Source organism: Ambystoma mexicanum, chromosome 12 (assembly GCF_040938575.1).
Source record: "Ambystoma mexicanum isolate Mex_15411 chromosome 12, UKY_AmexF1_1, whole genome shotgun sequence".
NCBI lineage: Eukaryota > Metazoa > Chordata > Amphibia > Caudata > Ambystomatidae > Ambystoma > Ambystoma mexicanum.
Window position 1 is genome coordinate 206387696 of NC_090936.1, and position 27752 is coordinate 206415447.

Consider the following 27752-nt stretch of genomic DNA (forward strand, 5'->3'; position numbering starts at 1 on the left):
CTGTTTTAATGATATCCCAGTTTTTATTAATTATCCTCTTTATTTGAAAGCTTTGGCTAGAGTACTTCAATGAGTGGATTAGAATTGTTTTTTCATTTTTGGCTTTTGGGTCCAGGAGGTCCTGACGGTTCTGTAGTTCTGTTCCGAGTATGGCTTTGTCAATCAGATTGCCTGGGAAGCATCTGTCTTTAAATCTGGATTTCATGATGGAGTATTCCTCATGTAGTTTGTCTACCTCTGTAGTCATTCTTTTAGCTCTGAGGAGTTGGCTGTAGGGTAGGTTTTCCTTTAGGTGTTTAGGGTGAAAACTTTCAAAGTGCAGGCTACTATTGACATCTGTTGGTTTCCTGTAGATCTGAGTTTTCAGACCCTCATTGGTGATCTCGATGGTGACATCTAGAAAATTCATTCATTGAAAGGTTTTGATCCAGATGAAGGGAAACCTATGTGAAGTGAATTGAACTTTTGTGTGCTCAAAACTACATAAACCGGAATGTTGTGGGAAAAGAGTGAAAAAGTGATAGTTAAATAAAAGTCAAAGTGGTCATGCTGAAGTGCTTCAAAAAAATGCTGGCATGGTATTCCGCTTCCACACACCTGAATGTAGAACCTCTGTGGTTCTACAGCTGTGCTCCGCGCATTCACCCCTTCCATAAAAGGGCCTCTACCATACCTATGCAGCGATGCCAGGTGTCAGTCATTCCAGGCATCGCTGTATGGGTTCATACACCCACCCCAGGCCCCTAGTCTGCCAGCAGTGCTGGAGGGAAAACCTGATCTTGCCGCTTACCCACATCCCATCTGGATGTGCCTCACCCACAGTTATGGTGATAATAAGGACTAGTCTTTCCTCTCCTAGCCATATTCTACCTTGCTCTCAAAACAAACCCCTAGATTTCCTCCTCAACTGTATGACTGAAACATATGAACTCTACAGATCAGAGGGTTCACCACCCCACTTACCACACAAAGTGCTCAACTTGAATATAATACTCCACAATTGCCTATCACTCACCATGGCCAATTGTGACAATGCCCAACCCATCTCCCCTTGCTATAAACAAAAGGACACTAACTGCCTCTTGCCTTGCATCTAGTTCAATAAAACAAGGCCACTTTTGTTTCACCCCATTGAACTATACCCTTCCTGACCAGTATCCTTATGACCCGTTTGTATACCATCAAATATCCATCATAGAAACTTAACCCAGTTCCATCGGAGACAATACTGGACTTCTATCTGATTTTGAAATACTGTTATATTCTGATTCAAGCTGTACAAAATCTTATAAATTAAATGAAAGTGAAAGGAACCATTTTGATTTTCAGAAACCATTAATTTAACTCCCCAAAAAATCATTAGACAGCATCAGCTTGTGTATCTAATCTGATAACCTAAAGGTCATAATGTTAATCTTTAGTCATATATACAAAGTAATTATTTTTTGTGGGGAACATAGTAATTTGGTTTTAGAAGCCAGAATGTTTCATTTAATTGTTAATAATAAAAGCAATGGTAGGTGCATTTTCTGACCATGGTGTGCGTATCCAAGTCCTGTTTATACTAGCACATGTACCTACTTGTCAGGCAACAATTTTCTAAAATATAGAAACATAGTCGCAAGCTTATCTCATTTACTTATGATAAGATGGGTCATCTATGTATCCTTGGACACAGTTTAACAGATTTAGATCTATGAGTTGCATTCCAGCAGGGTCACCTGGTAAGAGGGCAGAATGCATTGAATTTTCTAGGCTTCTATAATGGCCACTACACAGGCAGAAGAGGATTACTAAAAAAGTCAGCCACCTTCAGAAGTTGCAGACTCATACTTGGCATGACAATATACAAGAAAAGTCATCAAGTTAAAACAGGTACTCATTTTGGGACTTTCAGACCTGGGAAAGGCATGGTGTTCTCAAGCCCTAACATAAAAAGTGGATTTTAGGCATTACCAAAAATGAAACAAAACTATTGCATTACAACCCAAGAAAAAGAAAATAAATACCTCATTACCTCCATTTCGGCCCGCTGTGGTAGGTTAGCTCTTGATGGCTGTTTGGTCCTGGGTGCCTTTGGTGGCCTCTTTGCTGTGGGCGTAGTTTCCTTTGCTAATTTGACAATAGTTGGAGACATTGAGTAGAACCTTTGGGAGGCTTTCAAGGTAGAGCCATAATTAGTTACACAGGGAGCACACCATTTTGCCTTTAAAGGACCATAACATTCCACCAACGCAGGTCTACGACTGGCAAACATATTACAAATGGTCTTGGTGGCAAATGTGCCCCTCCTGTCAATATCTCTCTGGGCAAGATCTCGATAGGATTTCATTTTACCATCAGTAGCTGTCCTGGGACACAACGTGATGTCTCTTTTATCTTGATATCGGAGCCTTGCTTCCTTATGTCCAAAGTTTCTTTTCAGAATTGTTTGAAAGTTTCGGTTTATTATTTGACCACTGCACATTTTTGTCAAAAAACATGGAGACCTGGCAAAAAGTCCCATCATGTCTGAAGGTCTGGCTGCTGATCAAACTTCATGAAGAATGCAATTTCCAAATGCTAAATTTAAAAAAATAAGATTTTTTTTTAATATTATGTGCGCATTTCGATGTGATAAAGCATAGCTGCCCACCCCAATATTCTTTTATCGTATGCATTCTTGGATTTCAAAGTGAACAAGCAGTAAAGAGAAAGTGCTATAGATCACAAATGAGACATTAGAATTCAGCTTACTTAAAATAAGTAACTCTAAACAAAAATAATGTCACCAGCATAAAATTACAATTGTTTTAAGTTATTGCAAACATAATGAACAAAGCTCGGTTGTCGCTATCCAAGACGCCAGATAACATTTCAAAGTGTGAGTATTTTAATCCTGGTGTTTGAAGTTGGTAGTAAAGAGATTTTTTAGGACTATAAAAAAAAATAAGTCATTTCCATTTCCCATTGGGGTACTTTTTAGGAGAGTTAAATATATTTTAACTCTAAAAGGAGGTATCCATTTACAATCGGTACTTGATAATTTATACAAATTAAAGGAGATTTTTACCAAAACGTCCCCAGTTAGATTAGGAAGTAGTAATATTAGAGCTCCTTGCAGAGGCACTGCTCTGAAGGTACCACTCATCTGAAAACGCCCCTCCAGCAGCTATAAGGTTGGACGTAGGGGAGGCTTCTTTGTGTCAGTTGTTTCTAATTTTTTGATACGAGTACCCTTTCTTTCTATTTTTTGGGGGCTTATTTGTAAAAGTGGCTGGTATGCTGATCATTTGTAGGGCTGGTGGCACCTGTTTTGTAATCTTCAGATACTCACCTGTTTTGCTAGTTTGGTAAAAATAAAATGAAGTAATGTGAGATTTTTCTGAAACTTATCATAAACTTCCAGATCTACAATACTGTAGATGAAACAGGACAGCTTTCGCAAATATCTTTCTGATGCTGTCCAGGAGGGAAATGGGTTGGTAAATAACCTGTCTCCTTGTTTGTATAGTCGTACAATTAGCATGACCACCACAACAATGGAAAGGACTCCAAGACCGCAGATAGCGCTGAAGAGGCCTTGGGTTGCAGAGTTGCACATGGACCTCCTCTCCCCCAACAATTGATTATACCAGGGAACATTTATAAATTGTGTACTACACTGTTTGTTCCCCTTTATCTAAATAGTCTGCTCAAGCAAGGAACCCTTTTTCTTCACAAACTGGTAACAAGGATTTCTTTTAATTCATTATTAAATAGGTAAATGAGCTTTCTACAGTGACAAAGTACCATCTCTTAGGCTAAACGATGGGACAGGGTAGATCAAAAGGGCCAGAGACCATCACCTGCTCTATGAGGTACAAGGGTGTGGTTCCCGAAGTCTTGCCAGCACACTCCTAGTCTTCTGTGTCTATGGCCACTCACAGGCCAAGGAGATCACCTTCAAGTGGATAAGAAAGATAATCATAAATGTCAAACAGGGTTTTCTATTAATCCCATTTGGAGAGAACTTACTAGAACCCCTAATAGTAATACCTCTGTTGCCATCACAAAAGGTCCAGGTAGTTCCAAAGTAAGGTCTGCCATGAGTCCCTTTCCAAAAGGAATTACTGGAGAAAAGAAGGTGCCCACCAAAAAACAAAGAATTCAAGGAGTGAAAACTGGAGACTGTAGGGATACAACCACCGGTTCTCACTGAACATGTAATACAGTTGTAGAAGTGGTTTCATTAAAGAATAGCAAATGTCCATGTGAACATGGACCGCTGATGTTTGCTGACCAGCGCAAAGGACTAGTCTTGGTTTACTCACTGCTTCCACAAAGGAATCCAGGCAGCCTCCAGAGTGGCTATGCCAGTCAATACTTTATTCAGCACAGAACCATAAAGTTATAGAGTAAAAAATAAATATTCAAAACTAGTACAAATGCTTAATAAAAATACTGAATCATCCAATTTACATAAAACTATCAATTTATCCATAATATAAAATACTAAAACAGGATAAAACAGTATTATACTTTGTCATGGGGGACAGAGAGGAGAGCATGCTCGCAGCTTCAAATTTCCTGTGAGGAATCGGAGGGGGTTCTCACTTCCTTCTTCCCAATTTCCTCCTCTCAGGTGACCTGGGAAAGGTCAACAGTTTTGGATTCCGACCCTGGGGGTGGATATGCAAAGGAGGATCACCTTGGGGAGTGCAGAAGAGGACGTCTGTAGGCGAGACGTTGCATTTCAACTTTCCTTTTCATGATGAACCTTGCAATTCATGAAGCCTTTATGGGGTTAGGTTATCAGACTCCGGTCTCCTCCGGTCAACATGACAAATGGAAACCACATTGGTACAGGAAGGCTACAAAGAAACCAACCTGGATGGCGTCTTTCTATATGAGCCAGGTAGAACACTTTCAGAACTCTTATAAGGATCCCCAACTCCTCTAATATATGTCAACTCAGAACATGAACAAATAGGAGTTCACCCTATAAAGCAGCCCCCCAAAGGGGCCCCTTTAAAACTGGGATGAGGAAGAGGCAACTAGCATCAATGCACACTTCTAGTCAGTTTCACCACTTTAGAACCGAGACGAGGAAGATGCCCATGATGGATCATACATGTCCTTATTATGCGGGTCAGACAAACTACCTGCACCTACAGCCTATTGACAGGCGACAAGTGCTTAAAAGCAGGCCCACACAGCAAAGGAGCGAGAACCTGCCTGGAGAGAAGTTGGCCAGCATGTGGCGAGGAGCAGACAGTGGAGAGAACGGTGTGTGTGTCCAGGGGAGGACGGTGCCACGAGCTGAATGAGTCGCGAGAGGAACACAGCCCCAACACTGGCCGGTGTTAAGTGTTCCCATCTGGAGCTGGGTTGGGGGGACACTGAGAACTCCCGATTGCTGCAGGACGCCGCCCGAAGATTCTCCGAAAGGGAGCGCTGCTCGCTGTGCCTCCCAATTTCTATCTAGGAGGAGAGAGAGGAATGAAGAGGAGTGTGAGGTCGCTCGACGAAGCAGAGCAGCTCCTGTGAGTACAAGATAGAGAATATTCATACCGGGTTGCTCTGGGGGGAATGGGATGCATTTAAAGTTTAAGCTTAAGCAAGAAGCGCATAACAAGAGGGTTTGGAACCCAAATAAAGCCAAAGGAATTGGGAATAAATTACCAAGTGATTTTGAAGGAATAATGAAGCATGGAAAAGATGCCGACTGTTGGGGAAAATACAACGGCCATTATTGAATACCAAACTGAAGAAAAGATATGAAAATCCTGTGAAATTTGTAGCACAAGTGGAAAACTTGTAACATGCTATGTTGAGAGAAGTGAATTTGTTGTAAACATTAAGAAACATCAAAGAAAAGTGAAAGTTGGTATGAACATTTCTTTTGAACAGAGTGAAATGCAATTGTGATGAGAAACAAATTCTCGAACTCCCAGAGGGGCAAGTTGAATGCAAGTTGTGGCAAAGCCAAAAGACTGGCAATATACAAATGGTGAAATGCAAGTTGTGGCAAAGCCAAAGGGCTGTCTTGTGTAAGTGATGATCAAGCCCCACAGTTAGCAGAAAGGAATCATAGCAAATGTCAAGTGTTGACACTGGTGCTAGGTGGAAAACCAGTGTTACTCAAGAAGGATTAAGAGCATCACAAAGTGTCGAAGGTTACTGGTTGCGTGACCTGTGATAGGTGGATTGTATGGTCCGACAACTGTGCCTAGAACGACTCGCCCAACCTGGGAAAGAGACAAGAAGAGCCCAGAGTCAAAGGCTGTGTGATGTAAGTGCTGAAGTGAAGAAGAGTATTTGTGATGCAAGTTAAAAGGAGTACCACTGGGAACTGTACAATACTGGTGAATCTCAAGAGTGGAGTGGGAGAGGAGCAGGAAGGCCAGCACAGCCCGTGAGAAATCAGAGGAGAACAGAACACCGAGAGGCTGGAGAAAGGCAAAGTAAAGTAGAGTGTCACGGTGTGGCGAGGGAGCCGTGTCTCCAAGGAGCCGGGGTGAGCGAGAGAAGGGAGCCGTGTGTCAAGCGACAAAGGTCTCCCTGTGCCTCAGAGTCGCTGTCTCTGGAAGAGAGGTCCAATCCAGAAGGCTCTGCGTGGTGTCGTCAGGCGTTCCCTTCTTTTTGAAGAGGTAGGGTCTGTTCCGGGAACTCGCCACTGTCGTTGCACTGAGGAACAGTAGGCAACAAGAATGACATTTCCCCTGCAGAGCCCAGTATGGGGAAAAAGCTAATGGCATAAAAAAAACCTGGATGGTGTTCGGAAGTAAGTATGTCCACTAGAGATGGTGTCCTTGATATTCCAATTTGTGGAGGATGTACAGAGAACGTCCAGAATGCAGAAGCTGAGGGACGGAAGAGACCAGACGGAGTAAGGTAAGAACAAGTAAAGAATGATCTGCCAAGAACAGAAGCTGCCAGAGAGGGACAGTGACCAAGGAGAGAGACCTAATATCCAGGCAGACCACCAACAGGTAGCCTAGTCAACCCGCGAGAGAAGGACCAGAATAGTACCAGAACAGGGAAGCCACAAAGTAAGTACCCAGAGAAGCACAACGAACCTGTAGAGGAGGTCCGGAAAGACCGCTGCCAGGGATATGTTAGCTGAACCCAAAATAACAACTTCCAAGGAGAAGAGGAGTTCTAGTGAAACTGAGCCGCGCGGCACAATAAGCGGCAAAGAACTGAGACACCAAGCGCGGTAGAAGTAGAGGAATAAAAAGGAAGCGAGAAATGGGAAAAGAGAAAGAGAAAGAGAACCAGCTAAGCTATATGCGATGCTTTCTAGTGACATGTATGCCCTACATTGTCTCCATCTTTGCCCATGCCTCTTCATTACCATGTTTTCCTTTGGTTTGTGAATGTTCTCCCTTCGTGTGACATGTGGGCCTTCAGGCTATCCAGCATGTGTAACGCAAGGGATACCTCGGCCCTCGTGGATAGACAGTGTGGCTAGCTTGAGAAACAATACAGCAGGAGGAGCTTCTTTCACATAGACAGACAGTATGGAGGTACAGGTAGAACAGCAGACAAAGGTCTCATTAAGAGTTGGCGATAATTCTGTGATAAATGCACCAAATCAACCATCAAACCCGATTACCGCTACCACCACTTGGTACTGCAGATTTACAGCGTGATTACAAGTGGTGGCAGGACAGCGTTAATCCCCATTTTCAGAGTCCATAGGACTCCATGGGGATTTTAGCAGAATTACTGCTGCAGTAATTCCGTCAGCGGTAATTCCACCTTACCACCAAAATTGTGCTACATCGGTGCAGTGATTTGGCGGTAACAAACCACGCCATTATTGCTGTTTTTACCAACACCACCACACTTGCAATGAGGTCCAATGTGATGAGCAAAAGGGCGGATAGTGTGAGTGAGATGGCGCACATATATAGATGTTGTGATGTGCTTAGACATAGCTTATGACAAATAGCAGATCTTGTAAGGAGAATAGGTCACAGTCTGTGTGAAGAGTTTGGACTGTCATGGAGGACGCTAGCCTCCAGCACATTTTATCAGCCTCGATTCACACGTGATAACACCCAAATGTTTCAGTAATGCAGCTCTCAGTGGGCCAGGTTACATTAACTGTATTGTAGCTGGGCAAATTTGCTGTGTTGCAAAGATGGTTTAAATTACATTTGCAGAAACCAACCAGTTCAACCTTTACATTTTCACCCAATGACCATTGCAATGATGACATTTTGCACATGTTGGGCAGTGCAAGCAATAGTGTTACATTGCCTGTCTTTGGTGCAAAAGTAAGAAGAAATCTATGAAATGTGTCCCAGTCTGTGCTTAGCACTAAATATCCTTATACAATTATAAAAGGTGCAGTTTCTATGACACTTTGCATTAAATACCTTCAAAAACTGTACTATATCAGTTCTTAAATTAATATATTATTGGTATTGCTGCACAAGTGCACATTGGTGCTGGCATTCTGCCCATGCCATTTTGTCAACTTTTGTTAGCAGTGTGTGTTAAAGCACAAAAACATGTAAATTACTAAATGTTTACAAGCTGCCGATGCGTTGCAGCCCCTCTTACCACCTGTGGCTTCTGCTTTGTAGGAAAAGGTGGAAGGTGGTGTAAGAAACCAGAAGGTGTCTCACCCACTAGTCCCCAGGGATTTGTCATCCAGGTGGCCAGGACACAGCCATTGCTTTTTGGATCCAGTTCCTGGACCAGTGCAGGAGGATCACTTAGGTGAGGGGTCTTCGGGGAGTGGGACGCCGGATGGTGAGATGCAGTATCCCCTTACCTGTAACACCTTTACCCCATCCTACCCGGTAGGATATTTAGGAACTCTACCCCACACCCCCCTTTTTACCATCACACAGGCAGCTCGCTATGAGAGAAAACAGACTAACACTAGCGCAGTTTACCTGCTGATGTGTCCCAATACAATGGTCAGGCGAGGTCAGGCAATTACTGACCATCAAACACACCTGTCTTCCATCAAGCTTTCCCACACGGATAAAAGGTGGAGCACGAGCACGAGAGCACACTGAGCGAGGTAAAGCACACGAGGAAACAGCAGTTTTGAGACAGCAGCATTGTATGGCAAGTGCTGGAATGAACATTGTTAAAACGCGTATGATAAGAGACGCAAGTAAAGTTGAACTGCTGATGAGTGATTATACTTTAAAAGCAAAATACAATACCTTTGACAGAGTGGTCCGGCACCGCATGGGTGCTCAATCGAAGGTCTCTGTAAGGTATCCAGATGAGAAGTGGCAAAAATGAAACTGATAAAAGGGTTATCTCAAGAAGAAAACAAGTAATTGTAGATCAAAGTGGTCCTGTGACGGTTCGAGCAAAATCCTTTCTTCGATTTTGATGAAGTACAGAAAGTTTGGAAAAGTAGATACATTTTGTCCGAGCCCGGCGGAGGGAGACCAATTGAAGGTTTTGTGTTAAAGTGGGTCTGAGCCCGGCAGAGGGGGACCCGGGGTGAACAGTAAATCACCAGAGAAGTTGTATATGTGAAATCCTAAGAAGAAAGGAACTTTAATGTTTGTCGTGTTGCATCAGGCCCTCTGCAATAAGAGACTTTGAAAGGCAAAGAGACTTTGGCACAGAAGGCCCTGATGTTGAGGTTTTGAACTGCATCCTTGTGGCAGAGAGAAGCCAGACAGTGTGCTAAACTCAAGTGTGCCTCCTTATGCTGTGCTCAAAACGTGCAAAAGGGAAGCCAATGGCTTTAATATCCTGAAATGTCATTTCTTGAACACTTTTCTTTTTCATAACATTGTTTCCCACACTATTTGTATTTAGAAGTAAGGACTGGCAAAGGGTTTATTAGTATAGGCCCTTTTATACTCGACTAGGACTGCTTTACTATTTGAAGATCGTAGCTTGCTCCCATCTTTAGATTTAGTATTAGATGGGCGTTTTTCAAACCCAACTGAAGTTCAATAAACACACTTGAACTGTGATCACTTGTGTCTGTCTTACAGTTTGACACCATGCCTTCCTTACAAAGGGGACATGGGAAGAGGTCCAATGACCTGAGAGAGCAAAAAAAAAAAAAAAAAGTGTTCATTTTGGTGTCTGAGGTCAGCGAGCCACTGGGAAGTTTCAGCCGAGCTACCAGCGGTTTGCGATCGATGGATTTGCGACCCTGGCTCTAGAACCTCTGAAAATCCAATCACCTTCAATGGACAACTCCTACCTAAACAAAATATCCATTGCACTTCTCCTCAATATTCTCTTTTTCTGGCCATCCCGTTACACTCCATTCTTTTACCTTGTCAAACAATTTGCCACTATAATACATTCTTTCCACTCATCTTTACTCAACGCATCTACAATACCACATACCTGTTCCTCAAACTCTTCTTCAGGAACATTACTCTTTCCTGTATCTCCTCTCGGCGTCCTGGATAATAAATATGCTACACAATTCTTTTTCCTGATAGGTACTCTACCTCACAATTGTATTCCATCAGTCTTAGCCCTATGCCATCAGTCTCAGCCCTAATCTGGCAATTCTTGTTGTTCTTCTGGACATGCCTTTCACAGTTACTTCTACTAAAGGTTTATGATCCGTTCTCATCACAAACTTCCCTCCCCAAGCAGAATACCTAAAATGCTCTGCGCCCCAACAGCATGGCAAAAACTCCCTCTCAATCACCGAGTAGCGTGTTTCGGTGTGCGCCACCGCTCTAAATGCAAAAGTTATAGTTCTTTCCCATCTCCATCCTTCTGGGATAACACTAGACCCAAACCTTCACAACTCGCATCCACAGTAATTACAGATTTCCTTCACGGTACAAAACCACCTAACAAAGGTGCACCAATTGTGCACTTTTTAACCTACTACACCGCTCATTTATGATGCTCCTTCCATTAAAACTTCACATTTTCTTTCATAAATTCCCTCGATGGCTGAGTAACTCTGCAAACCCTTCAATAAACTTATTGTAATACTCTGCCAGACCTAGGAAAGAGTGCAACTCCTCCTTGTTATTGGGATAAGGTGCGTTCTATTCTTTAACTTCAAAGACCCAGTTACAGGCTGCATTCAAGCCTCAGGACATTTGTTATCCTTTATCAAACCTGGTACTCGCACCATAATAGAATAACTGGTGAGGAGAGACACAGGGATTTTCTTAGAACACCCTGATTGGGTGCAAGAGTAGGGAACTGAATTTATGTTTCCCCAATAATTTCTTTTAACTTATTTTCAATGCCATATTTAGAAACTTTAATTCTTGTTTTTATGTTGATCAATGCTTTTCTGTCATGATGTATCACGATTGAGTTTGTTTATCACTGTGTAGATTTCTGAATATTTTTTGTAATGATGTTCACTTTGAATTAGAAAATATTTTTTGAATCATGCAAATTAAAAAAGACATGATTTCAAAAAACATTTACTTCCCTCCTCAGTATGCTCACTTATTCCAAGACTCTCACAAATAACTGATTGGGATCAATTGAGGCACAACAAGTATCACCCATAGAGTAATTATTGAGTGATGACTTAAATTTTTGTTTTAGACTTCTTCCTTACAGGGTGGGATACACTTTTACTTAGGCGTTTTTAATAGCTTCCATAGCTTTCAATCTTGGTTTATATCCCCCTTTAGAACATATGCCCTAAATAATCCACCTTCCGGTTTACCAAATTCTCACATTTACTATGTTCCACTGTCAGTCCTTTCTCTTCCTATTTCTTGAACGCCATTGACAACCTTTCATTGTGTTCTTTTTCACCATGTCCACATACCAAAATATCATCCTGAAACAATTGCACTCCTGTTATCTCTCCAAACAAATGTGTCATTACCTTTTGAAATACAGCAGCCGCTGAGGCCAAACCAAAGGGCATCCTTGCATAACGATACATGCCAAAAGGTGTAAGAAATGTGGTATACTTCCTTAATTCTTGGTGTAGTCGTATCTGATGATTGCTAATAAGTCGATTGTGGAAAAGGTATCCCCACTGCCTATTAAAATCAACATCTCAGATATAACTAGTAAAGGATACTTTGCCACCACAATCGCTTTGTTCCATTATTAGGTTTTCCAGCTAATACATTGGGAAAACCCAACTCCGAAGCATCTAACTCCTCAATTATACCTTCTCTTTTCAATCAGTTACGTTTCGCCTAAACACAATCGGTATATGCCTCAATGCATGTGACATTGCAGCTTTAAGCTCGGTTTTATGGCTATATCCTTTGAGGTTAGCTATTGCCTCTCTAAACACTCCAGGAAATAGTTATTCCTCATTACCTTTGGTATATTGTGTGGAAAAACCAGAGGGTGTTTCACAACCCAGTCCCTAGGGATGCCGTACTCTGGTGGAGAAACACCTCATTGTGAGACGCGGTATCTGCTGCTTATACCTACCCCGATTCCAAGTTGGAATACTGACAACTACAACTCCCACAATTCCTCCCCACTGCACTTATACCAATCTACAAGAGATGAGGAAGAGCTGCCAGGACTAATAAAACTACTAACTGCTTCATGTATGTCTGTGGTAAAGGATTGCTTCAAACACTTTAGCAATGTCTTGCTTTTCTGCTACATCTTGTTTTACTACTTCTTTTGGGAAGACAAGCAACAAATTGATGCCGTTTGCTATACACTTGCAATTGCCACACGCAATTCAGGTTATGATCCACTCCTCCTGAATATCTTCTGTCATAAGGGCAGCTTTCCTGCCACTCTTGTTTCCCCACTCCTGCACAAACCAAATGCTGATAATGGTTTTCTCTCACTCTTTCGTTTCTTTGGCAATGTGGGTTTAGGCCAGTTCTCCTTATAGCTTCTTCTATACTCCATCAATAGGATTTACAAACACTTTGTTTCTTAATTGACCTCTCTTGGCTTTGGCAATGTTGGTTCTTGTTAACTTAATAACAAAAATGGAGAGTGAAACACCTAGCACACTGAGCTATCTGTGTCACGTTAGTTTGTGTAGACAGAATTGTTAAACTCTCTTTGTTACAAAGAGAGTTGTATTTAGGATGGTTCAAGGTGCAGGGGAGAAAGTTAGCAGCCCTGGCACATGGGCTGCACATACAAACGAAGAGAAAGTAAGTTCCCACTTTGGGAACTGCCGTCCCCTGCACACTATTTATGGCAAAAACAAAGTTCACTGGATTTATATCTCATAAGAGAAATTCAGTATAAATAAGGTTGCATTCAATACAGGTATATGTTTTTTAGAAAAGGCCTTTAACCAAATAATTTAGGTACAACTTCAGAGTAAATACGTTCTTAAAGAGGATTTATTTTTCATGTGGATGTGCCCAACACGTTTCGAGATCAATTCTCTTCATCAGGGGCTGCAATAATTCATGCAACGATCAACAATTTTCTATAAATACAAAGGAAATATATACAATTATATCAGAATTCAATTTCCAGGACAACTCATAGTCGCAAGAAATAACATTAATTGGTTTCAGCATTATGGAGGGTCTTGTTCAACCTTCAAACACCTCAATATTAACTAATCCCTTACATTCATCGTCTCATAGTAACCAAGAAACCTTTTCATTTGTATCAACATTATGAAGGAGTCTTGTTCAAACCTCAAACATCTCAATGTTAACAACCCCAATAGATTCATCATAAGATATGCTTTCATTTGTGTCAGTATGGTGGAAAGTATTATGCATCCTTCCAATGCCCCAATGTTTATTAATACCATATATTGATCATATGTTAGTCATATAATGGTCTTATTAGTCACTAGATCCATGATATTCCAACTGGTGCCTAAGGCCTAACCTAATCAACAATGTCATCGATCAGTTATAGTCATAATAGAGCAATCAAAAATGTTAAAAAATATTATCAAGCATACCGTGTTTTCATCATTTGCAGGGATCGTGGAGAATAGCTTAATAATGTAGGTCCAAAATGTAATGGATTGAAGAAGGATTTAGGAATCTCCTCTAGAGGAACAGATGAAATACTGTGTCAAAAAGCATTGTAAAGGGTATATGTGGCCTACTACTATTTAAGATAAAGTGGGGACTTACTGTTCAATGTCCAAGATGCCAAGTAGTTGGCAGACCTTCCATCAAAAGTAGGTTGTAGTTAGATTTCAAAGGACCACTGAGAAAAACGTCATATCAGCGTAACCTAGAAGTGGAAACGCCATGTGTAAATATAATTTGAGATAATAAGGGAGCAATCTGCCAAGATACAATGGTGTTTAATGTGTATAAAATAGGCTGTCAGTATAGAGGTGACATGCCTCCTAAAAGTAGATCACATAATGTGATGGAGCTGGATTAGAGTACTTACTGGTATCTGGTCGAAAGGACGGTGTGGAGAGGAGCCGATCCAGCCATGCGCTGTAGCATCGGTTGTAAAGATGGCCGTAGATATATGCGTCATTGTTGTGATGTCATCACGAAAGAACGTGAATGACGTCACACATGTCAACAAAGTGTCCGCGTCATAGTGACGCGTTCGTGTAGGCTTTGTACAAACGGGAAGGATGTAGACATCCCCCGTATGTTACCGTCACTTTCAGATTAGTTTACCTTCACTGTGTACAAGTCGTGGGATGCGGTAATCAAAGAGGTTACTGTATGTCTCGTCCCCTGAGTCGTGTAGTCTGTGTGTCTGATGACATAAATCCGGCTATAGATGTTGTTAAGCTAGATATAACAGAACGGTGAAAAGATATAAGATGGGCATCTAATGTGCTCCTGTTTACCATTTATTATCCGGTGTATAACCGGAAATTTAGCAGCAAATGGTAGCCTCTTTAGTCACATTTTGGGGATGATGGCGTAACTCATAGGTATAAAATGACAAGTTAATCAATTATTAGATTCTTAGACATGCCCGCTCTCACAGTAAACAATAAATGTATCCACTGTCTCCAATAATAGAGTTCACAGTCTGTTGAAATGTTCCGAGGGCAACTGACTCTCCCAGGATGTGGGTACCATGACAATAAAACCTAAAGAAACGCTATCTCTGATTCATGAGTTCACAATCTATGTATGTGTTCACAAACGGTTTTGGAAGCGCCAAAGATGCATCAATCACATTTCTAAATTACATGTCTATGTCATGTTAGTGGCTTAGTAGGGAGTAATACATTTTGCGCACCACAATAAACTCAATTTATTTGTAGGGAAATGTCCCCTTTGTATGTCTACAAGATTAGCCAATCACAGCAAATACAGCTATGATAATAAGAAGTGGTTTCCCTATTGCATTAGCTTCTATGTAGAGTTTTTTAAAGGAGAGTTCCGGGACTTTTTTTTTATTGTCCCTACGGTTTGGCCATGTGTTTTTAAGCATAACTCGGTAGATCGTGGAAAACTTTCCTATGGACCTTACCCGACTTTTCGTCCATTAACGCACTCGAAATCAGCCGCCATTTTATGATAATCCTATCACTTGCCGCATCGCCCTGGCTCACCTGCTTTTGCGGCACTAAATCAAATCCCCCGCCCCCGAGGCTGACATCAGCAGACGCGTACCGCCCATTTCCCAACGCCAAAGCACGTTTCGTGTCAACAATCGCTGCGCCTCAGCTAATGAAGTGTCGCCATGGAAACGGCAGGACGCCTCTTTCCTCAATAAGTATAAACACACCGTTTCACAACACACAGCAGCAGATTTTCGATTCCATTACTCTCGCTGTGTTACTTTGAGTATTCTGTGACTCGTTTCTGTGCTCTGGTCAGCTACCTTTGTTGATTGTAGCCCGTGTGAACAGATACCAGTACCACCGCTATAAATTATTTTACTTTCTTTACCACACAATGGCTACAATAATGCCGTATATGTACGAGCCCGAGTACACCGAGGAAGAACTACTGGAAAGGCAAGCACGCGAAAACGATGGGGATTCGGACGGCAGTTGGGAGGACCAGTCAACGGATGAAGAGCCTGGACCATGTCGCATGGACGGCGTCTCCACCTGGTGCACGTGCAATCGGTGCGAGCTAATGCCAACTGAGGAGGAGAACTGCTGCTGCCGTGAAAATTCCGGGTGCTTGGCCTACATTTCGGAAGGCGAGCCAAGTCCGCAATGCATCACCGAGCTGCCAGAGTTCAGGGAAGCCTGCCTCTCACGGACAGTGTTGAGGATGATGATGGTGCTTATGCACGAACTTTGCGGCACTGTTCGTCCACGTAATCCGAGTAACGAGTAAGTATACTCTGGTTGTGATGTCAGTGATGCCACTACTATTTCATGGTCGTCTCCCACATATAAAACTACATCTACATATCATTCGAATGCATGTAAATTGGTTCCATGTTGTGCATTTTCTAGATAGAATTTTTTTCAAAGCAGAATGACATTTTTGTACCTGAATCGACAGTGATAAGAAAGTTGTCATTTTAATACAGTTTGCATCTTTCATTTTCACAGGTGGTACAGGCTGGTGGCCTATCGTTGCTTCACTTGGTGGCTTCACGGGAGGCTCGGACACCGCGTTCGGAGAGTAATACCTGCCTGTGCGGTACTTGCCATTAGACAACATTTCCCCAGCGACAGTGGACAATACCGCGGCTTTTCCCGGGATGTGCTGCAACCGCAACTTTACCATGTGTAATGTTTATTATTTATGTTCAATTGAAATTAAGATCTAAAATAAAACCCAACATATATTTTAACAATGGTTGTTTTGATTTTTTAAATGAATCTAGTGTGTCTCCATTGAATAGTCTTCCTGTGCCTTGTCTTGTCACACCACATGTCTCCGGCCAGCATCCTCCCTCACGCTGGCCGCCCACCTTCAATCCACATAACCGTTGAACCCATATGCAGCAGACATACATATGTTATTTTGCGGGTTGGCATCAAGCCTCCCGGCCTTGCCTCCTCCCCCAAAAATACTTACCACACCACTTTGTTCAGGGTCTCCAGGGTGAACTGCACCCATATATTCTCCTGGGAGGCTGAGGTATTTATAAACTCACCCCCCTGCCTTCCATGTACTAGATCCTGCAGCCTGCCTCTTACATGCAGTTAGATGGCCTCTCCTTGGTGAGGCCCTACGGCAAACGAGTCTTGTCTGCACGACCACCGCCCCAATCCACCCCCCGCCCTATCAAAGGCAGTTCGCACCGGGGTACTTGCGCTGGCAAGTGGAGCTGTCAGGGAGCGATAAAGGCCAAGAGGTGCCAAAGACCATGTACACTTCAAAGTGGTCTATAGAGCATGGGTTGTTGTTCCCATGTCTACCGCCAGACCCCGTGTCTCCTGCCAAGCATCTCCCCTCACGCTGGACGGCCCCCTGCAATCCACATAAGTGTGTCTCCATTCACGAGTCTTCCTGTGTCTTGTCTGCACGACCACCGCCCCAATCCACCCCCCGCCCTATCAAAGGCAGTTCGCACCGGGGTACTTGCGCTGGCAAGTGGAGCTGTCAGGGAGCGATAAAGGCCAAGAGGTGCCAAAGACCATGTACACTTCAAAGTGGTCTATAGAGCATGGGTTGTTGTTCCCATGTCTACCGCCAGACCCCGTGTCTCCTGCCAAGCATCTCCCCTCACGCTGGACGGCCCCCTGCAATCCACATAAGTGTGTCTCCATTCACGAGTCTTCCTGTGTCTTGTCTGCACGACCACCGCCCCAATCCACCCCCCGCCCTATCAAAGGCAGTTCGCACCGGGGTACTTGTGCTGGCAAGTGGAGCTGTCAGGGAGCGATAAAGGCCAAGAGGTGCCAAAGACCATGTACACTTCAAAGTGGTCTATAGAGCATGGGTTGTTGTTCCCATGTCTACCTCCAGACCCCGTGTCTCCTGCCAAGCATCCCCCCTCACGCGGGACGCCCCCCTGCAAACCGCATAATGCCACGACATATACACGTCATTCATTCACAAACACACCCCTGTTTCGAATTCTTTATAACCCACTTCATATTTCTAATGAGAACTTCTTTGCGCTTTGCTAGTCAACCCGTGAAGGTGCTGGTTGTCTGCTCTTCGTCTCTGTGAACTTCCGTGACCACTTTGAGCAAACTCATCAGTTTGCAACCTGTGAACTGCTCCCTGTTCTACGACAAGAAACTACTCTGATCCCTGCATCTAACTGTTTGCTCGTCAAGGTAAGGCCATGTACCATACTCATTTTGCGTCCAATTTCTTTTCGTTCAAGACAGTACATGCAAGGAACTAGTCACATGTTCTGAGTTTAGTCAAATTATTTTTGTATTTTTTTAAAGTTATTCAAATACTTATCCGCATGTGAATAACGTGTATAGTTCCAAGAACCAAAACATACCTTGCATTGAACCTTTTATGTATTTAATTTTTTAACACATTGGTATTCATAGAGAATTGTTGATCTTTACTTTTCAGAACTTTCCACAATGCCTGCCTGTTCCATTGGCGGTTGTCCTTCGAAGACCCATAATAAATCTGAAGGTACTATAATGCATGTTTTCCCTAAGACAATAGATCAGATAAGAGAATGGGTCCGATATTGCGGATATCCACCCTCTGAGCTTGAAAGTAGAGTCCTAGAAGTCTTTGCGGACAAGAGGGGTGATCGATACCGCATCTGCAGCAGGCACTTTACCTCTGACATGTACTCCACATCATTGCTAATAAAGAAGAACACACCGCGAGCGAGGCGAAAATTGCTCTCAACCGCTATTCCCACTCTATTCGTCCACATCCCTCCACTGGTGAGTCAAGTTTACGTATTTATCTCTCGGCCTTGCGGTAGTGTGTAGCATTAGCTAACAATAATTTCCCCATTTATGTATCCACTCAATATGAAGGCGGAAGATTCTCCATCCGTGTCGTTATTGCAGTCATCAGCCACTTCAAGCGCCTATCGGGTAATCTTACTTGGCTATTCTGCCACTGACTTGTTTTAGGCATGTAAATCAATAGTTTTAATTTATCGTGTAATTATTTTACCTAATGGTACACCCTTGTACTCGTCCTCTAGTCTTTGTTTTCAGTTATAATTATTGTTATCCAAAATAATTCAAGTACTGTCTTTCAGGGAGATGCTGAGGAGTCCAACGTATTGACGACTACCGTTGATGTCACTCAGATGCTCGAGGTACGTTTCAGGACAGTTCCATCGATGGAGATCATCAGATCTTGCATTCTTGTAGCGTGATTGTTACACACAATGTTTCTTTCGTTTTTAGCCATTGATATGTCCTTCTGTCGTCGCCCTCCTATGTGTCTTCTTTTTTCAATATTGTGTTCATTACTAATGAAAGTCCTATGTTTCAGGGAGTCGATGGAGCATTAGTCCAAGAAGAAGGGGGAGCGTGCAGTTACGGGTCGGCGCAACAGCTTGCAGAAGTGTGCACCGCAGTTACATCGTCCCTTGATGTTCTTATGCATTTCGAGGTATGGATACTGACAGTTCGATGAAGCGAAATCATATGACGTGATTACATCCGCTATACTTCCTTCTTTATTAACGCAAGTACTATGTTTCAGGGAGATGACGGAGCTTCTTCTACAAGAACATCACCCCTAGTAGTTGATGCAGATTTCTGGGTGGTGACACTTCCAACGATCGAGCAAATCGAATCATATTTAGATATCCATTATTTATTTTAGACAACTGATCATTTGTGCAGGTCTATTTAGATGAGCCGTTCACGCCTGCACAAACTTTCTGTTCTTTTTATCAAAATAGAAAACCATACTAATGCAATTACTGTGTTTCAGGGAGTCACTGAAGCATCATCTTCAATAATATCATCAATGGAAGTCTATGAGGAGCCCGAGGTATGGATCTTGACAGTTCCATCTAACTAGATCAACAATGCGTGAATAATTGTCGTTTGAATGTTCTACACAAAGCGTTCATTCGTGTTTTGCTATTGAGAAGTACGTGGGTATTGGTCCCCAAGTACATTTTGTGTTTTCGATATTATTATACATACTAATGAAAGTTCTATGTTTCAGGGAGTCCATGGAGCGTCAGTGTGTGATGGATGTGCTTATCAGGAAAACATAGTCGTTGCAGCGCAAGAGGAAGTGGAGACATGCACACACGAGTCGGAGCAACAGCGTCCTGATGTTGAAGTTCGAGGCAAGAAAGTTTCAAAGAAAAGAAAGCAAAAGAAGGTTAGTGTCCTGGTCACTATATTATGTTGTTTTTCACTGTTAATAGTTCAATACTGTAAGTTGTGTTTAAACTGAACAACCCTTTTCCAATCTGTCCTCTAGTTGCGAGTGGGTGTACGAACTAGATCTACACAGACAGTGAAGCGAACGAGAGATGTTGCTTGTCAAACCTTTTGGCAGGGACTTGAGACTGGAGAAGCATCGTGCCAATGGGAAGAATATGAAGTGATTGACAACGGAGCTATACCACCACCAGCCATTGATAGTGAATGTCCTCCTGGTAGTTCGGATGCAGTCGGAGATCAATTCACAGAATCCACACCCGCAAAAACTAAGACGGCGAGAAAGTTGAAGAAATTGTTTTATTCACCCATCGCCGGAGAAGGAACAGATGTTGCAATGGAAGAGAATGAAGTAGACGACAATGAAACACCATCAATATCACTGAACATAGCGGAAGACGATATCAGAGATTCTACCTTTCATGTGAGTGACATGTCCTCAACGTTACAGGCCGAACCAGCTGGGATGCAGAGTGACAGTATAAGGAAAGAGGCCAAATTCATTGTATTCGATAGTTGTTTGATTGATATTATTATTCGGATTAAATGTGGGCATTTGGTAGGTGGGGAAGTATGTGGGGAGCCATTGATTAATGTGACTCGTGCAATTCGAGGCACTAACCTTAAAATACATGCCACCTGTACAAAATATCATCCTTTCACATGGTCTGCACAACCTATGCTGGGACAACTGCCAGCAGGCAATCTACTTTGTGCAGCGGCTGCACTTTTTAGTGGTTCAAGTTTTAAAAAATTAGAGTCTTTCTTTCAGTTTGTGGGAATCCTTTTCATTGCGAAAACTCAGTTCTACAAATACCAAACCGATTATCTATTTCCAGCCATTAGCGAAGCTTGGAGAATGGAAAAAATGTCTATTGATAGTACATTCGCGGGCAAACGGTTCAGGCTAGCCGGTGACGGACAGTGCGACAGCCCAGGATTTTCAGCCAAGTACTGCACCTACCACTTTCAGGACATGGAAAGTAAGAAAATTGTGAGTTCGGTGGTCGTGCAGGTGTCACAAAGTACATCCTCAGTGGCCATGGAGAAAGTTGGCTTTGTAGCATCATTGCAAGAACTACAATCGCGGGGAATGGTGATCGACCTGATAGCCACGGACAGACACGTTTCAATTGCCAAGACAATGAGAGAACAGTACAAAAATATAAATCACCAATTTGACGTTTGGCATCTTGCAAAATCAATCAATAAAAAATTGTCGGCTGCAGGTAAAAAAAAAGAATTGCAAGGTATTTCACAGTGGTCCAAGTCAATCAGCAACCATCTTTGGTGGAGCTCAAAAACATGTGGAGGGTCGTTGGAAATTCTACTGGAAAAATGGCGGTCAGTAATGCCACACTGTAGGAACGTTCACCGATGGAACACGAACCAACATTTCCACAATTGTGAACATGGCCATTTGTCCACAGAGGAGGCACGGAAGAAGAAGTGGTTGATTCCTTCATCACCCACTCACAAAGCCATTGAAAAGATTGTATTTGATAAAACTATAACAAAAGCTTTGAGGGGACTCACGGAATTCTGCCACACAGGAGATTTGGAGGTGTTCCACAATCTGTGCCTAAAGTACAGGCCAAAACGATTGCATTTTGGCATGGAGGGCATGATAAATCGGACTCTTTTAGCGATCTTGGCACGTAACCATAATGTTGGCCGTCAACAAAGTAGGACGACCGGAACTTTAGGGACGCTTCGCTACAATAAGGCCTTCACTAAAAGAAGTAAACAATGGGTGATCAAACCAGTGTTTGAGGATATGCAATATGAGTTTATTGAGAAACTTATTGTTGACGTCCTAGATAGGCACATAAATGGAGTTGTGAACGAACCTGTGCAGGGGACAACTGCATTGCCACCCAACATTGCATCTGTTCCATGTCCACCTAAAGAAGAACTCATTGAGAAATACACATCACGGTTTAAATGATTGTAATTTGATTGTCTGTTCTCTCAAGTCTCCTCATGTCGCAGGCCCATTGAATATGTGTATCTAGCCAACCTTGTTCATTTGCGCATTAAATTAAACCAAACAGTAATATAAATCATTTTTCAATAAATATAGAATCTCTCCGTATTTATGTTTCTGTGTGGCTGCAAAGCACGCAGACAAAATGCAAAGATGGAGTGTAAATTTCAAGTCCTGTGAGAATGCCTTACACTGAATGTAGCTAACTTGGAATGTGTGCTCGTTCGAAGTGAAGGTCAGCTGCTTTGATTTTTTCTCGGGTGCCAGAATGGCCCACGACTCAGAATAAGGTTCTATTGTATTTTGACCTTGACAGGCCTGGACCACGTAAGAAACGATAATGAATATAATTTCAGAAACGAAAGCCATTTCATGTTCGTTCATTAGAAGAAATAACGTCGGCATAGAAGGAGTGGTATTTCGGGGCTGCCCTACGCACAGACGCAATGGAAAATGCAAATATAATGTAAGTAACTCTTTAGATGAGTTTATACCGCAATTTAATTACTATACAGTTGCTTTAAAGACGGGTTAAGTTGTACTTGTTCGTTCTATGTGGCATGTTGTTTTGTACCGCGCACTATCTTGGGGAGAACCGTCTACTTGGCCCCCTTCCCGCAAGGCTAAAAACCTCGGGGTCATCTTCGACTCCACACTCTCCTTCTCTCCTCATATATCTGACGTCTCTAAGAAGTCACACTACCAGCTGCACCTCCTCAGAGGTATTCTTCCCTTCCTCTCCTTCCCCCAGAAGCTCACTGTCTCCCGAGCCCTGGTTCTCTCTAGGCTGGACTACTGTAACAGCCTATATCTTAATCTGCCTGCCTCCACTCTCCGCCCTCTGCAACTTATCCAGAACAGAACTGCGAGACTTGTCCTTGGCCTCAAGCGGGCCCTTTTTATTTATTATTTATTATTTATTATTTTATTACGCTACTTACCTTGTACTGCACTTCCCCCCCACCTCCTCTCCTTGCACTTTGTTCCCCTTGTTCCCCTCCCTCCCTGCCTCGTCGCGCCTTGAAACACTTGTGTATAGGCGCGTTACAAATACCATATCATATCATATCATATCATACTTTTACGGAAGCACCTCAAAACCTTTGCTTCTGCTTTCTCTCTCCCTCTCCCCTGCTACAACTGGTCCACTGTCTGCGATCTCGGTCCTGGGCCCTTCCACTCTCCACCTGCACTCCCTGTCAACCCCTGCACTGGGGGACTGTCTCAGTATCCTACAGCCCCCCTTGACGTTTAAAACCCAGTTGCACTGTCCTAGCTATGAAATAATTTCCAGACCTAATATATAAAATGAATAATTTTAATAAAGATCTGATGGTGAGACTAATTTCCTTTTTTTATGTTTTTCAAATAGATACATCGTCCATTATTGTCTGTGTCACGAGTACCAGACACCGGCGGATGGCTTCTATAATCGCCAGTTGCTTCTCCGCGTGAACAACGTTAGCACCCTGACCATTTTGTGGGACGATCGCCAAGTACAAGTATGCCCTTACGCGGTACTAACGGCTAGATGCAACATACAGACCGTTGTGGTGCCCTAGTGCCTCGTTGTTGGAATAGCCATGCGATTATCAGTGCGACCGAAGAGCTTATTTTATCGTAAACCAACACCATGTCTACTGCACACGAACATCGCTTGCCTCAAGACGAAATATTTTGGATCGAGAGCAAATAAAAATTCATTTATCTAAGACCCTGTGTACAGCAAAGGAACATCGTGTGCCTCGAAACGAACTTTTCGGAACGTGAACAAATAAAAATGCAAATCGCTGAATATTCTCAAAACATTTGATGTCAAATAAATGTACTTTGCCAAATGTACAATCTTGCCGTTTGCTTTTAAACCACTGTTTCATATTCCGAATTGTGGCGCTGTATTGTGAGATGATCTAAGACCCTGTGTACAGCAAAGGAACATCGTGTGCCTCGAAATGAACTTTTTGGAACATGTGCAAATAAAAATGCTAATCGCTGAATATTCTCAAAACATTTGATGTCAAATAAATGTACTTTACCAAATTTACAATCTTGCGGTTTAATTTAAAAGTACAGTTTCATATTCCCAATTGTGGCGCGCTGTGTTGTTTGAGCTCATCTGTGTTGATTTCCTGGTTCTGTGTGGAGTCGCGTAGAAGACGCCTAGGCGCGTTTGCCTACGCAGCTCAGTCACGTCACGGATAGAGGCGGGGAATATGAATGTTTTGATCAAGTCTGTTTCAGGGGCGGGGGATTTGATTTAGTGCCGCAAAAGCAGGTGAGCCAGGGCGATGCGGCAAGTGATAGGATTATCATAAAATGGCGGCTGATTTCGAGTGCGTTAATGGACGAAAAGTCGGGTAAGGTCCATAGGAAAGTTTTCCACGATCTACCGAGTTATGCTTAAAAACACATGGCCGAACCGTAGGGACAATAAAAAAAAAGTCCCGGAACTCTCCTTTAAAGAAATGGGCCCAAGTAGAAATCTTCATTTAGACCATGGGGGCTAACAGCGTCTAGTCTGTGAATCCAATTAAGTCCTCTCTGAGCTATTTTTTTAGGAAAATCTCCTCCTCTTGGTAGTAAGTGTACAACCTCTAAAATTACCCACCTTAGTTGTGAAATATTATGGCCATTTTCTTTAAAATGTCTAAACACCGGTGATTTTTCATTGCTGGTCCTAAGTTTGATTTATGTTCCGTCCAGCGGTCCTTTGCTTTCCGGATTGTTTTGCCAACGTAATATTTCCCGGAAGGGCATTTTAGGGCATGAATTACATTCCTACTGTCACATGTCGCATAGTCCTTGAGGAATATTGTTTTGCCGTTGCTAGGATGACGGATGTAATCTCCTTTGATTATATTTGTGCAGTGCAGACAGTTCAGGCATGGATAAGTCCCCAGTTTTTGTTTTCTAAGAGATGTTTGTTCTGTAGTTTTTCTTTTTCAGCTTTAACCAGATTATCCTTGAAGTTCTTGCCCCTTTTGTAAACCAGCATAGGTGGTTCCGGGAACAATTTGTTTAGATTAGGGTCAGATTTGATCAGATCCCAGTTTTTGGTGATAATCCTCTTAATTTGATAACAAAACTCCAAGGTGAATATGATGACATGAAGGAAAAATTCAAGAAGAGAGGTTTTCTAAACAAAACACTAGAAAAAGCAGTCAGACGGACAGAGGTCCTAGCAAGATCCGGCCTCTTAGAAGAAAAATCCAAAAAATCAACAACCAGATTAATCCATACATTAAAATTTTCCAGGCAAATGTGGTAGTCAGCTGCTTTGTTCCAATCAGATGAGGTTTGAGCAAATGAATGTCAGCAGGAGATCATAATGTGCAAGCATATCCTAGATTCTCTCTCCCGTGTATCTGATTTAAACTAAGGCTATAAGTAACTTGGATTTCACTAGGCATAAGGATGCCCATCGGATGATGAGAAATGAATGGGGCGAGTATGAAATCCTTATGAGTAGAGGGAGATATAAGGTCTAGCCATGTGATCGTTCTAGCATTGATCAATGTTCCCAAAATACGCAAGCATGAAATAATTCCCATGAGGAAGTTGTGCCCTGAGACATGGTTAGATAGGCAAACCGCACCACAGTGGCATGGCTAGGCATGCAACCTCATGTAAGATGTTTCAACCAGAAGCATAACTTACAATCCTGTAGTAGGCATCTAACAACAGAAGGAAGAGTAATGAGCAACTAACCGATAGATGGTAGTAAATACATTAAATCAGGGAGAGAACAAGACAGAAATAAATCCTGGGGGAGAATGGATATATGCAGGAAGAATGGTCCTAGTGGTGTTAGGGACAGCGTAGCCAAGGAGGGGAGTGATGGGTAGGGGTGTAACGGTATACCGTGAACAGCTTAATTGAACTATAATAACCGTCACATTGTTTATACCAGTATACTGTTTTAGGGCCTGTGGCTATTAAGCAAGCTTTCCAATCTGATTTGGAAAGGCTGCAGTAAGCAAGTGCTGCAGTGTCTGGATCTTGCACTGTGGGATGTGGCGCCTGCCAAGGGGGCCTTGTTTGGCAGACAAGCGCATAGGGAAAGTGAGGCCACATTAGAAAATGCAGCTTTGATGCTATGACCGCTCTTTCTCTGTGATCAGTAGAGTTGGGTTAAAGATCAGCCAATAGTTTTTTCCAGAATTTGAAAGATGGGGAACTACACATCCCAGAATTAAAAGGTGTGGGGGGAACTGGATGCCCTTCTGATGCATGTCCACAAAAACATTCGTTCTATATAAAGACTGGGTTTATCAGTGCTTTGTGCTAGTATATAAACTGAACCCACCCACCCTCACTGTCCTCCCTGTAGATTTGCACATTGGCACTAGAGTTGTTGCTTCGCTTGATCCTTCACCTGCCTTCTGCATATGGCACTGGAAGCAGGCAGGACAGATTCTACATTCAATCTGAAGTATACAGAGCAATGGGGGTGGGATTTCTCGGGTCCATCCTCGATTTGTGACACGATCCATGAAAGCATTCCTTTTTCTCACCTCACATGACAAGGGTCCTAATGCGCTCACACCTGGGGAAAATGGTAATGATGGGGCTGTGGTGATGTGGTTGTCTAGGTCATATTTGTGCCGATATGTATTTTAATTGTGCCATTTTCAAAATGTTTTGTGCCACGATCTATAAGAAGGTAAATGAACATGTATTGAAATAAATCAACAGCGCCCACTAACTGCTGTCCTGTTACGATTACATGGTCTGTGGTGACTCCGACATCAGACCTTTATAATACACCAAGCAGATGGCAAAAAAAGCTATAGTGATTTGATCAATATGCAACCTTTCGGTGAGTGTGTGTTGGCTATGACATTTTGACAAAAGAAACACTATGACATGGGCTTTCAGACCTCACATGAGTGACTTTTCCTCCTTTAATGGGATAAAGCGTTATCAAAACAAACTTTTATGACTGATCACAGCGAGGTTCCAAAATAATGCAGGTCAAGGCCGATTTTCAAAGCGATGACCTGTGACTGAGCAGCAAGCTCATTGCTCAAAATGAACATTTTAACACTTCCACTAGTCACTCTTTCATTCAAGGGGAATCAACAAATTAGTGCCATGAAAGAACAAATCTGCAGCCCCTTCGATTCCTGGAGGGTCAGCTAAAAAAGGTGCAGAGACAAGTTTCAAAATGCTGACAATTTATGACCTTTAAGAAAATATTTGTTAAGATTAGTTAACTCCACCTACTATAACGCGATAACCATGATATACCGTCAATTGGCAAGAAGGTTATCATACCGCCATAAAACCGTGACACCCCTAGCAATGGGTGGCTCTTCGAGGAAGATTTAAAGGGGTGGATAGGGAGGGGAGAGGGGTTATTTACATGGGGGTAGTGAGCTCAGTGGTGAGGGGCGCAGAGGAAAAAGAGTGGAAGTGAGGATCCTCAGGGAAGTTGAGTAAGGGCCATATTAAGGAGGGTATTTAGCCAAGTGGGATGGGTAAGCTCATAAAAAGATTTGACGACAAATAGTAGGAATTTGGAAAGGGGCCTATTTTTCAGGTAGAGAGCCATCCAGCACAGATGTGAAACGGGAGAAAAGCAGGGGAAACAGAAAGGGCGAGTGTGGCGCAGTTAATTATTTTCTCTAGCGGGAGAAAAGATGGGTGGAGAGGCCAAAGAGGAGG

The 27752-nt window shown here is 42.7% G+C and overlaps 1 protein-coding gene across 3 annotated transcripts in view; it reads right to left on the reverse strand.

Moving 5' to 3' along the window:
- RMND1 (required for meiotic nuclear division 1 homolog) overlaps positions 1-27752 on the reverse strand; it is a 647398-nt gene that overhangs the window by 605753 nt on the left and 13893 nt on the right. Inside the window, exon 2 of one of the 3 annotated variants that reach the window (XM_069628317.1) lies at positions 2018-2562. The exons of 1 other annotated variant lie outside the window; for it this stretch is intronic. In XM_069628317.1, coding sequence (XP_069484418.1) covers positions 2018-2509 — 492 coding nt within the window. In that variant the 5' untranslated portion in view covers positions 2510-2562. The remainder of the gene's footprint in view (positions 1-2017; positions 2563-27752) is intronic. One more of the 3 variants, XM_069628318.1, reaches the window with a different exon arrangement.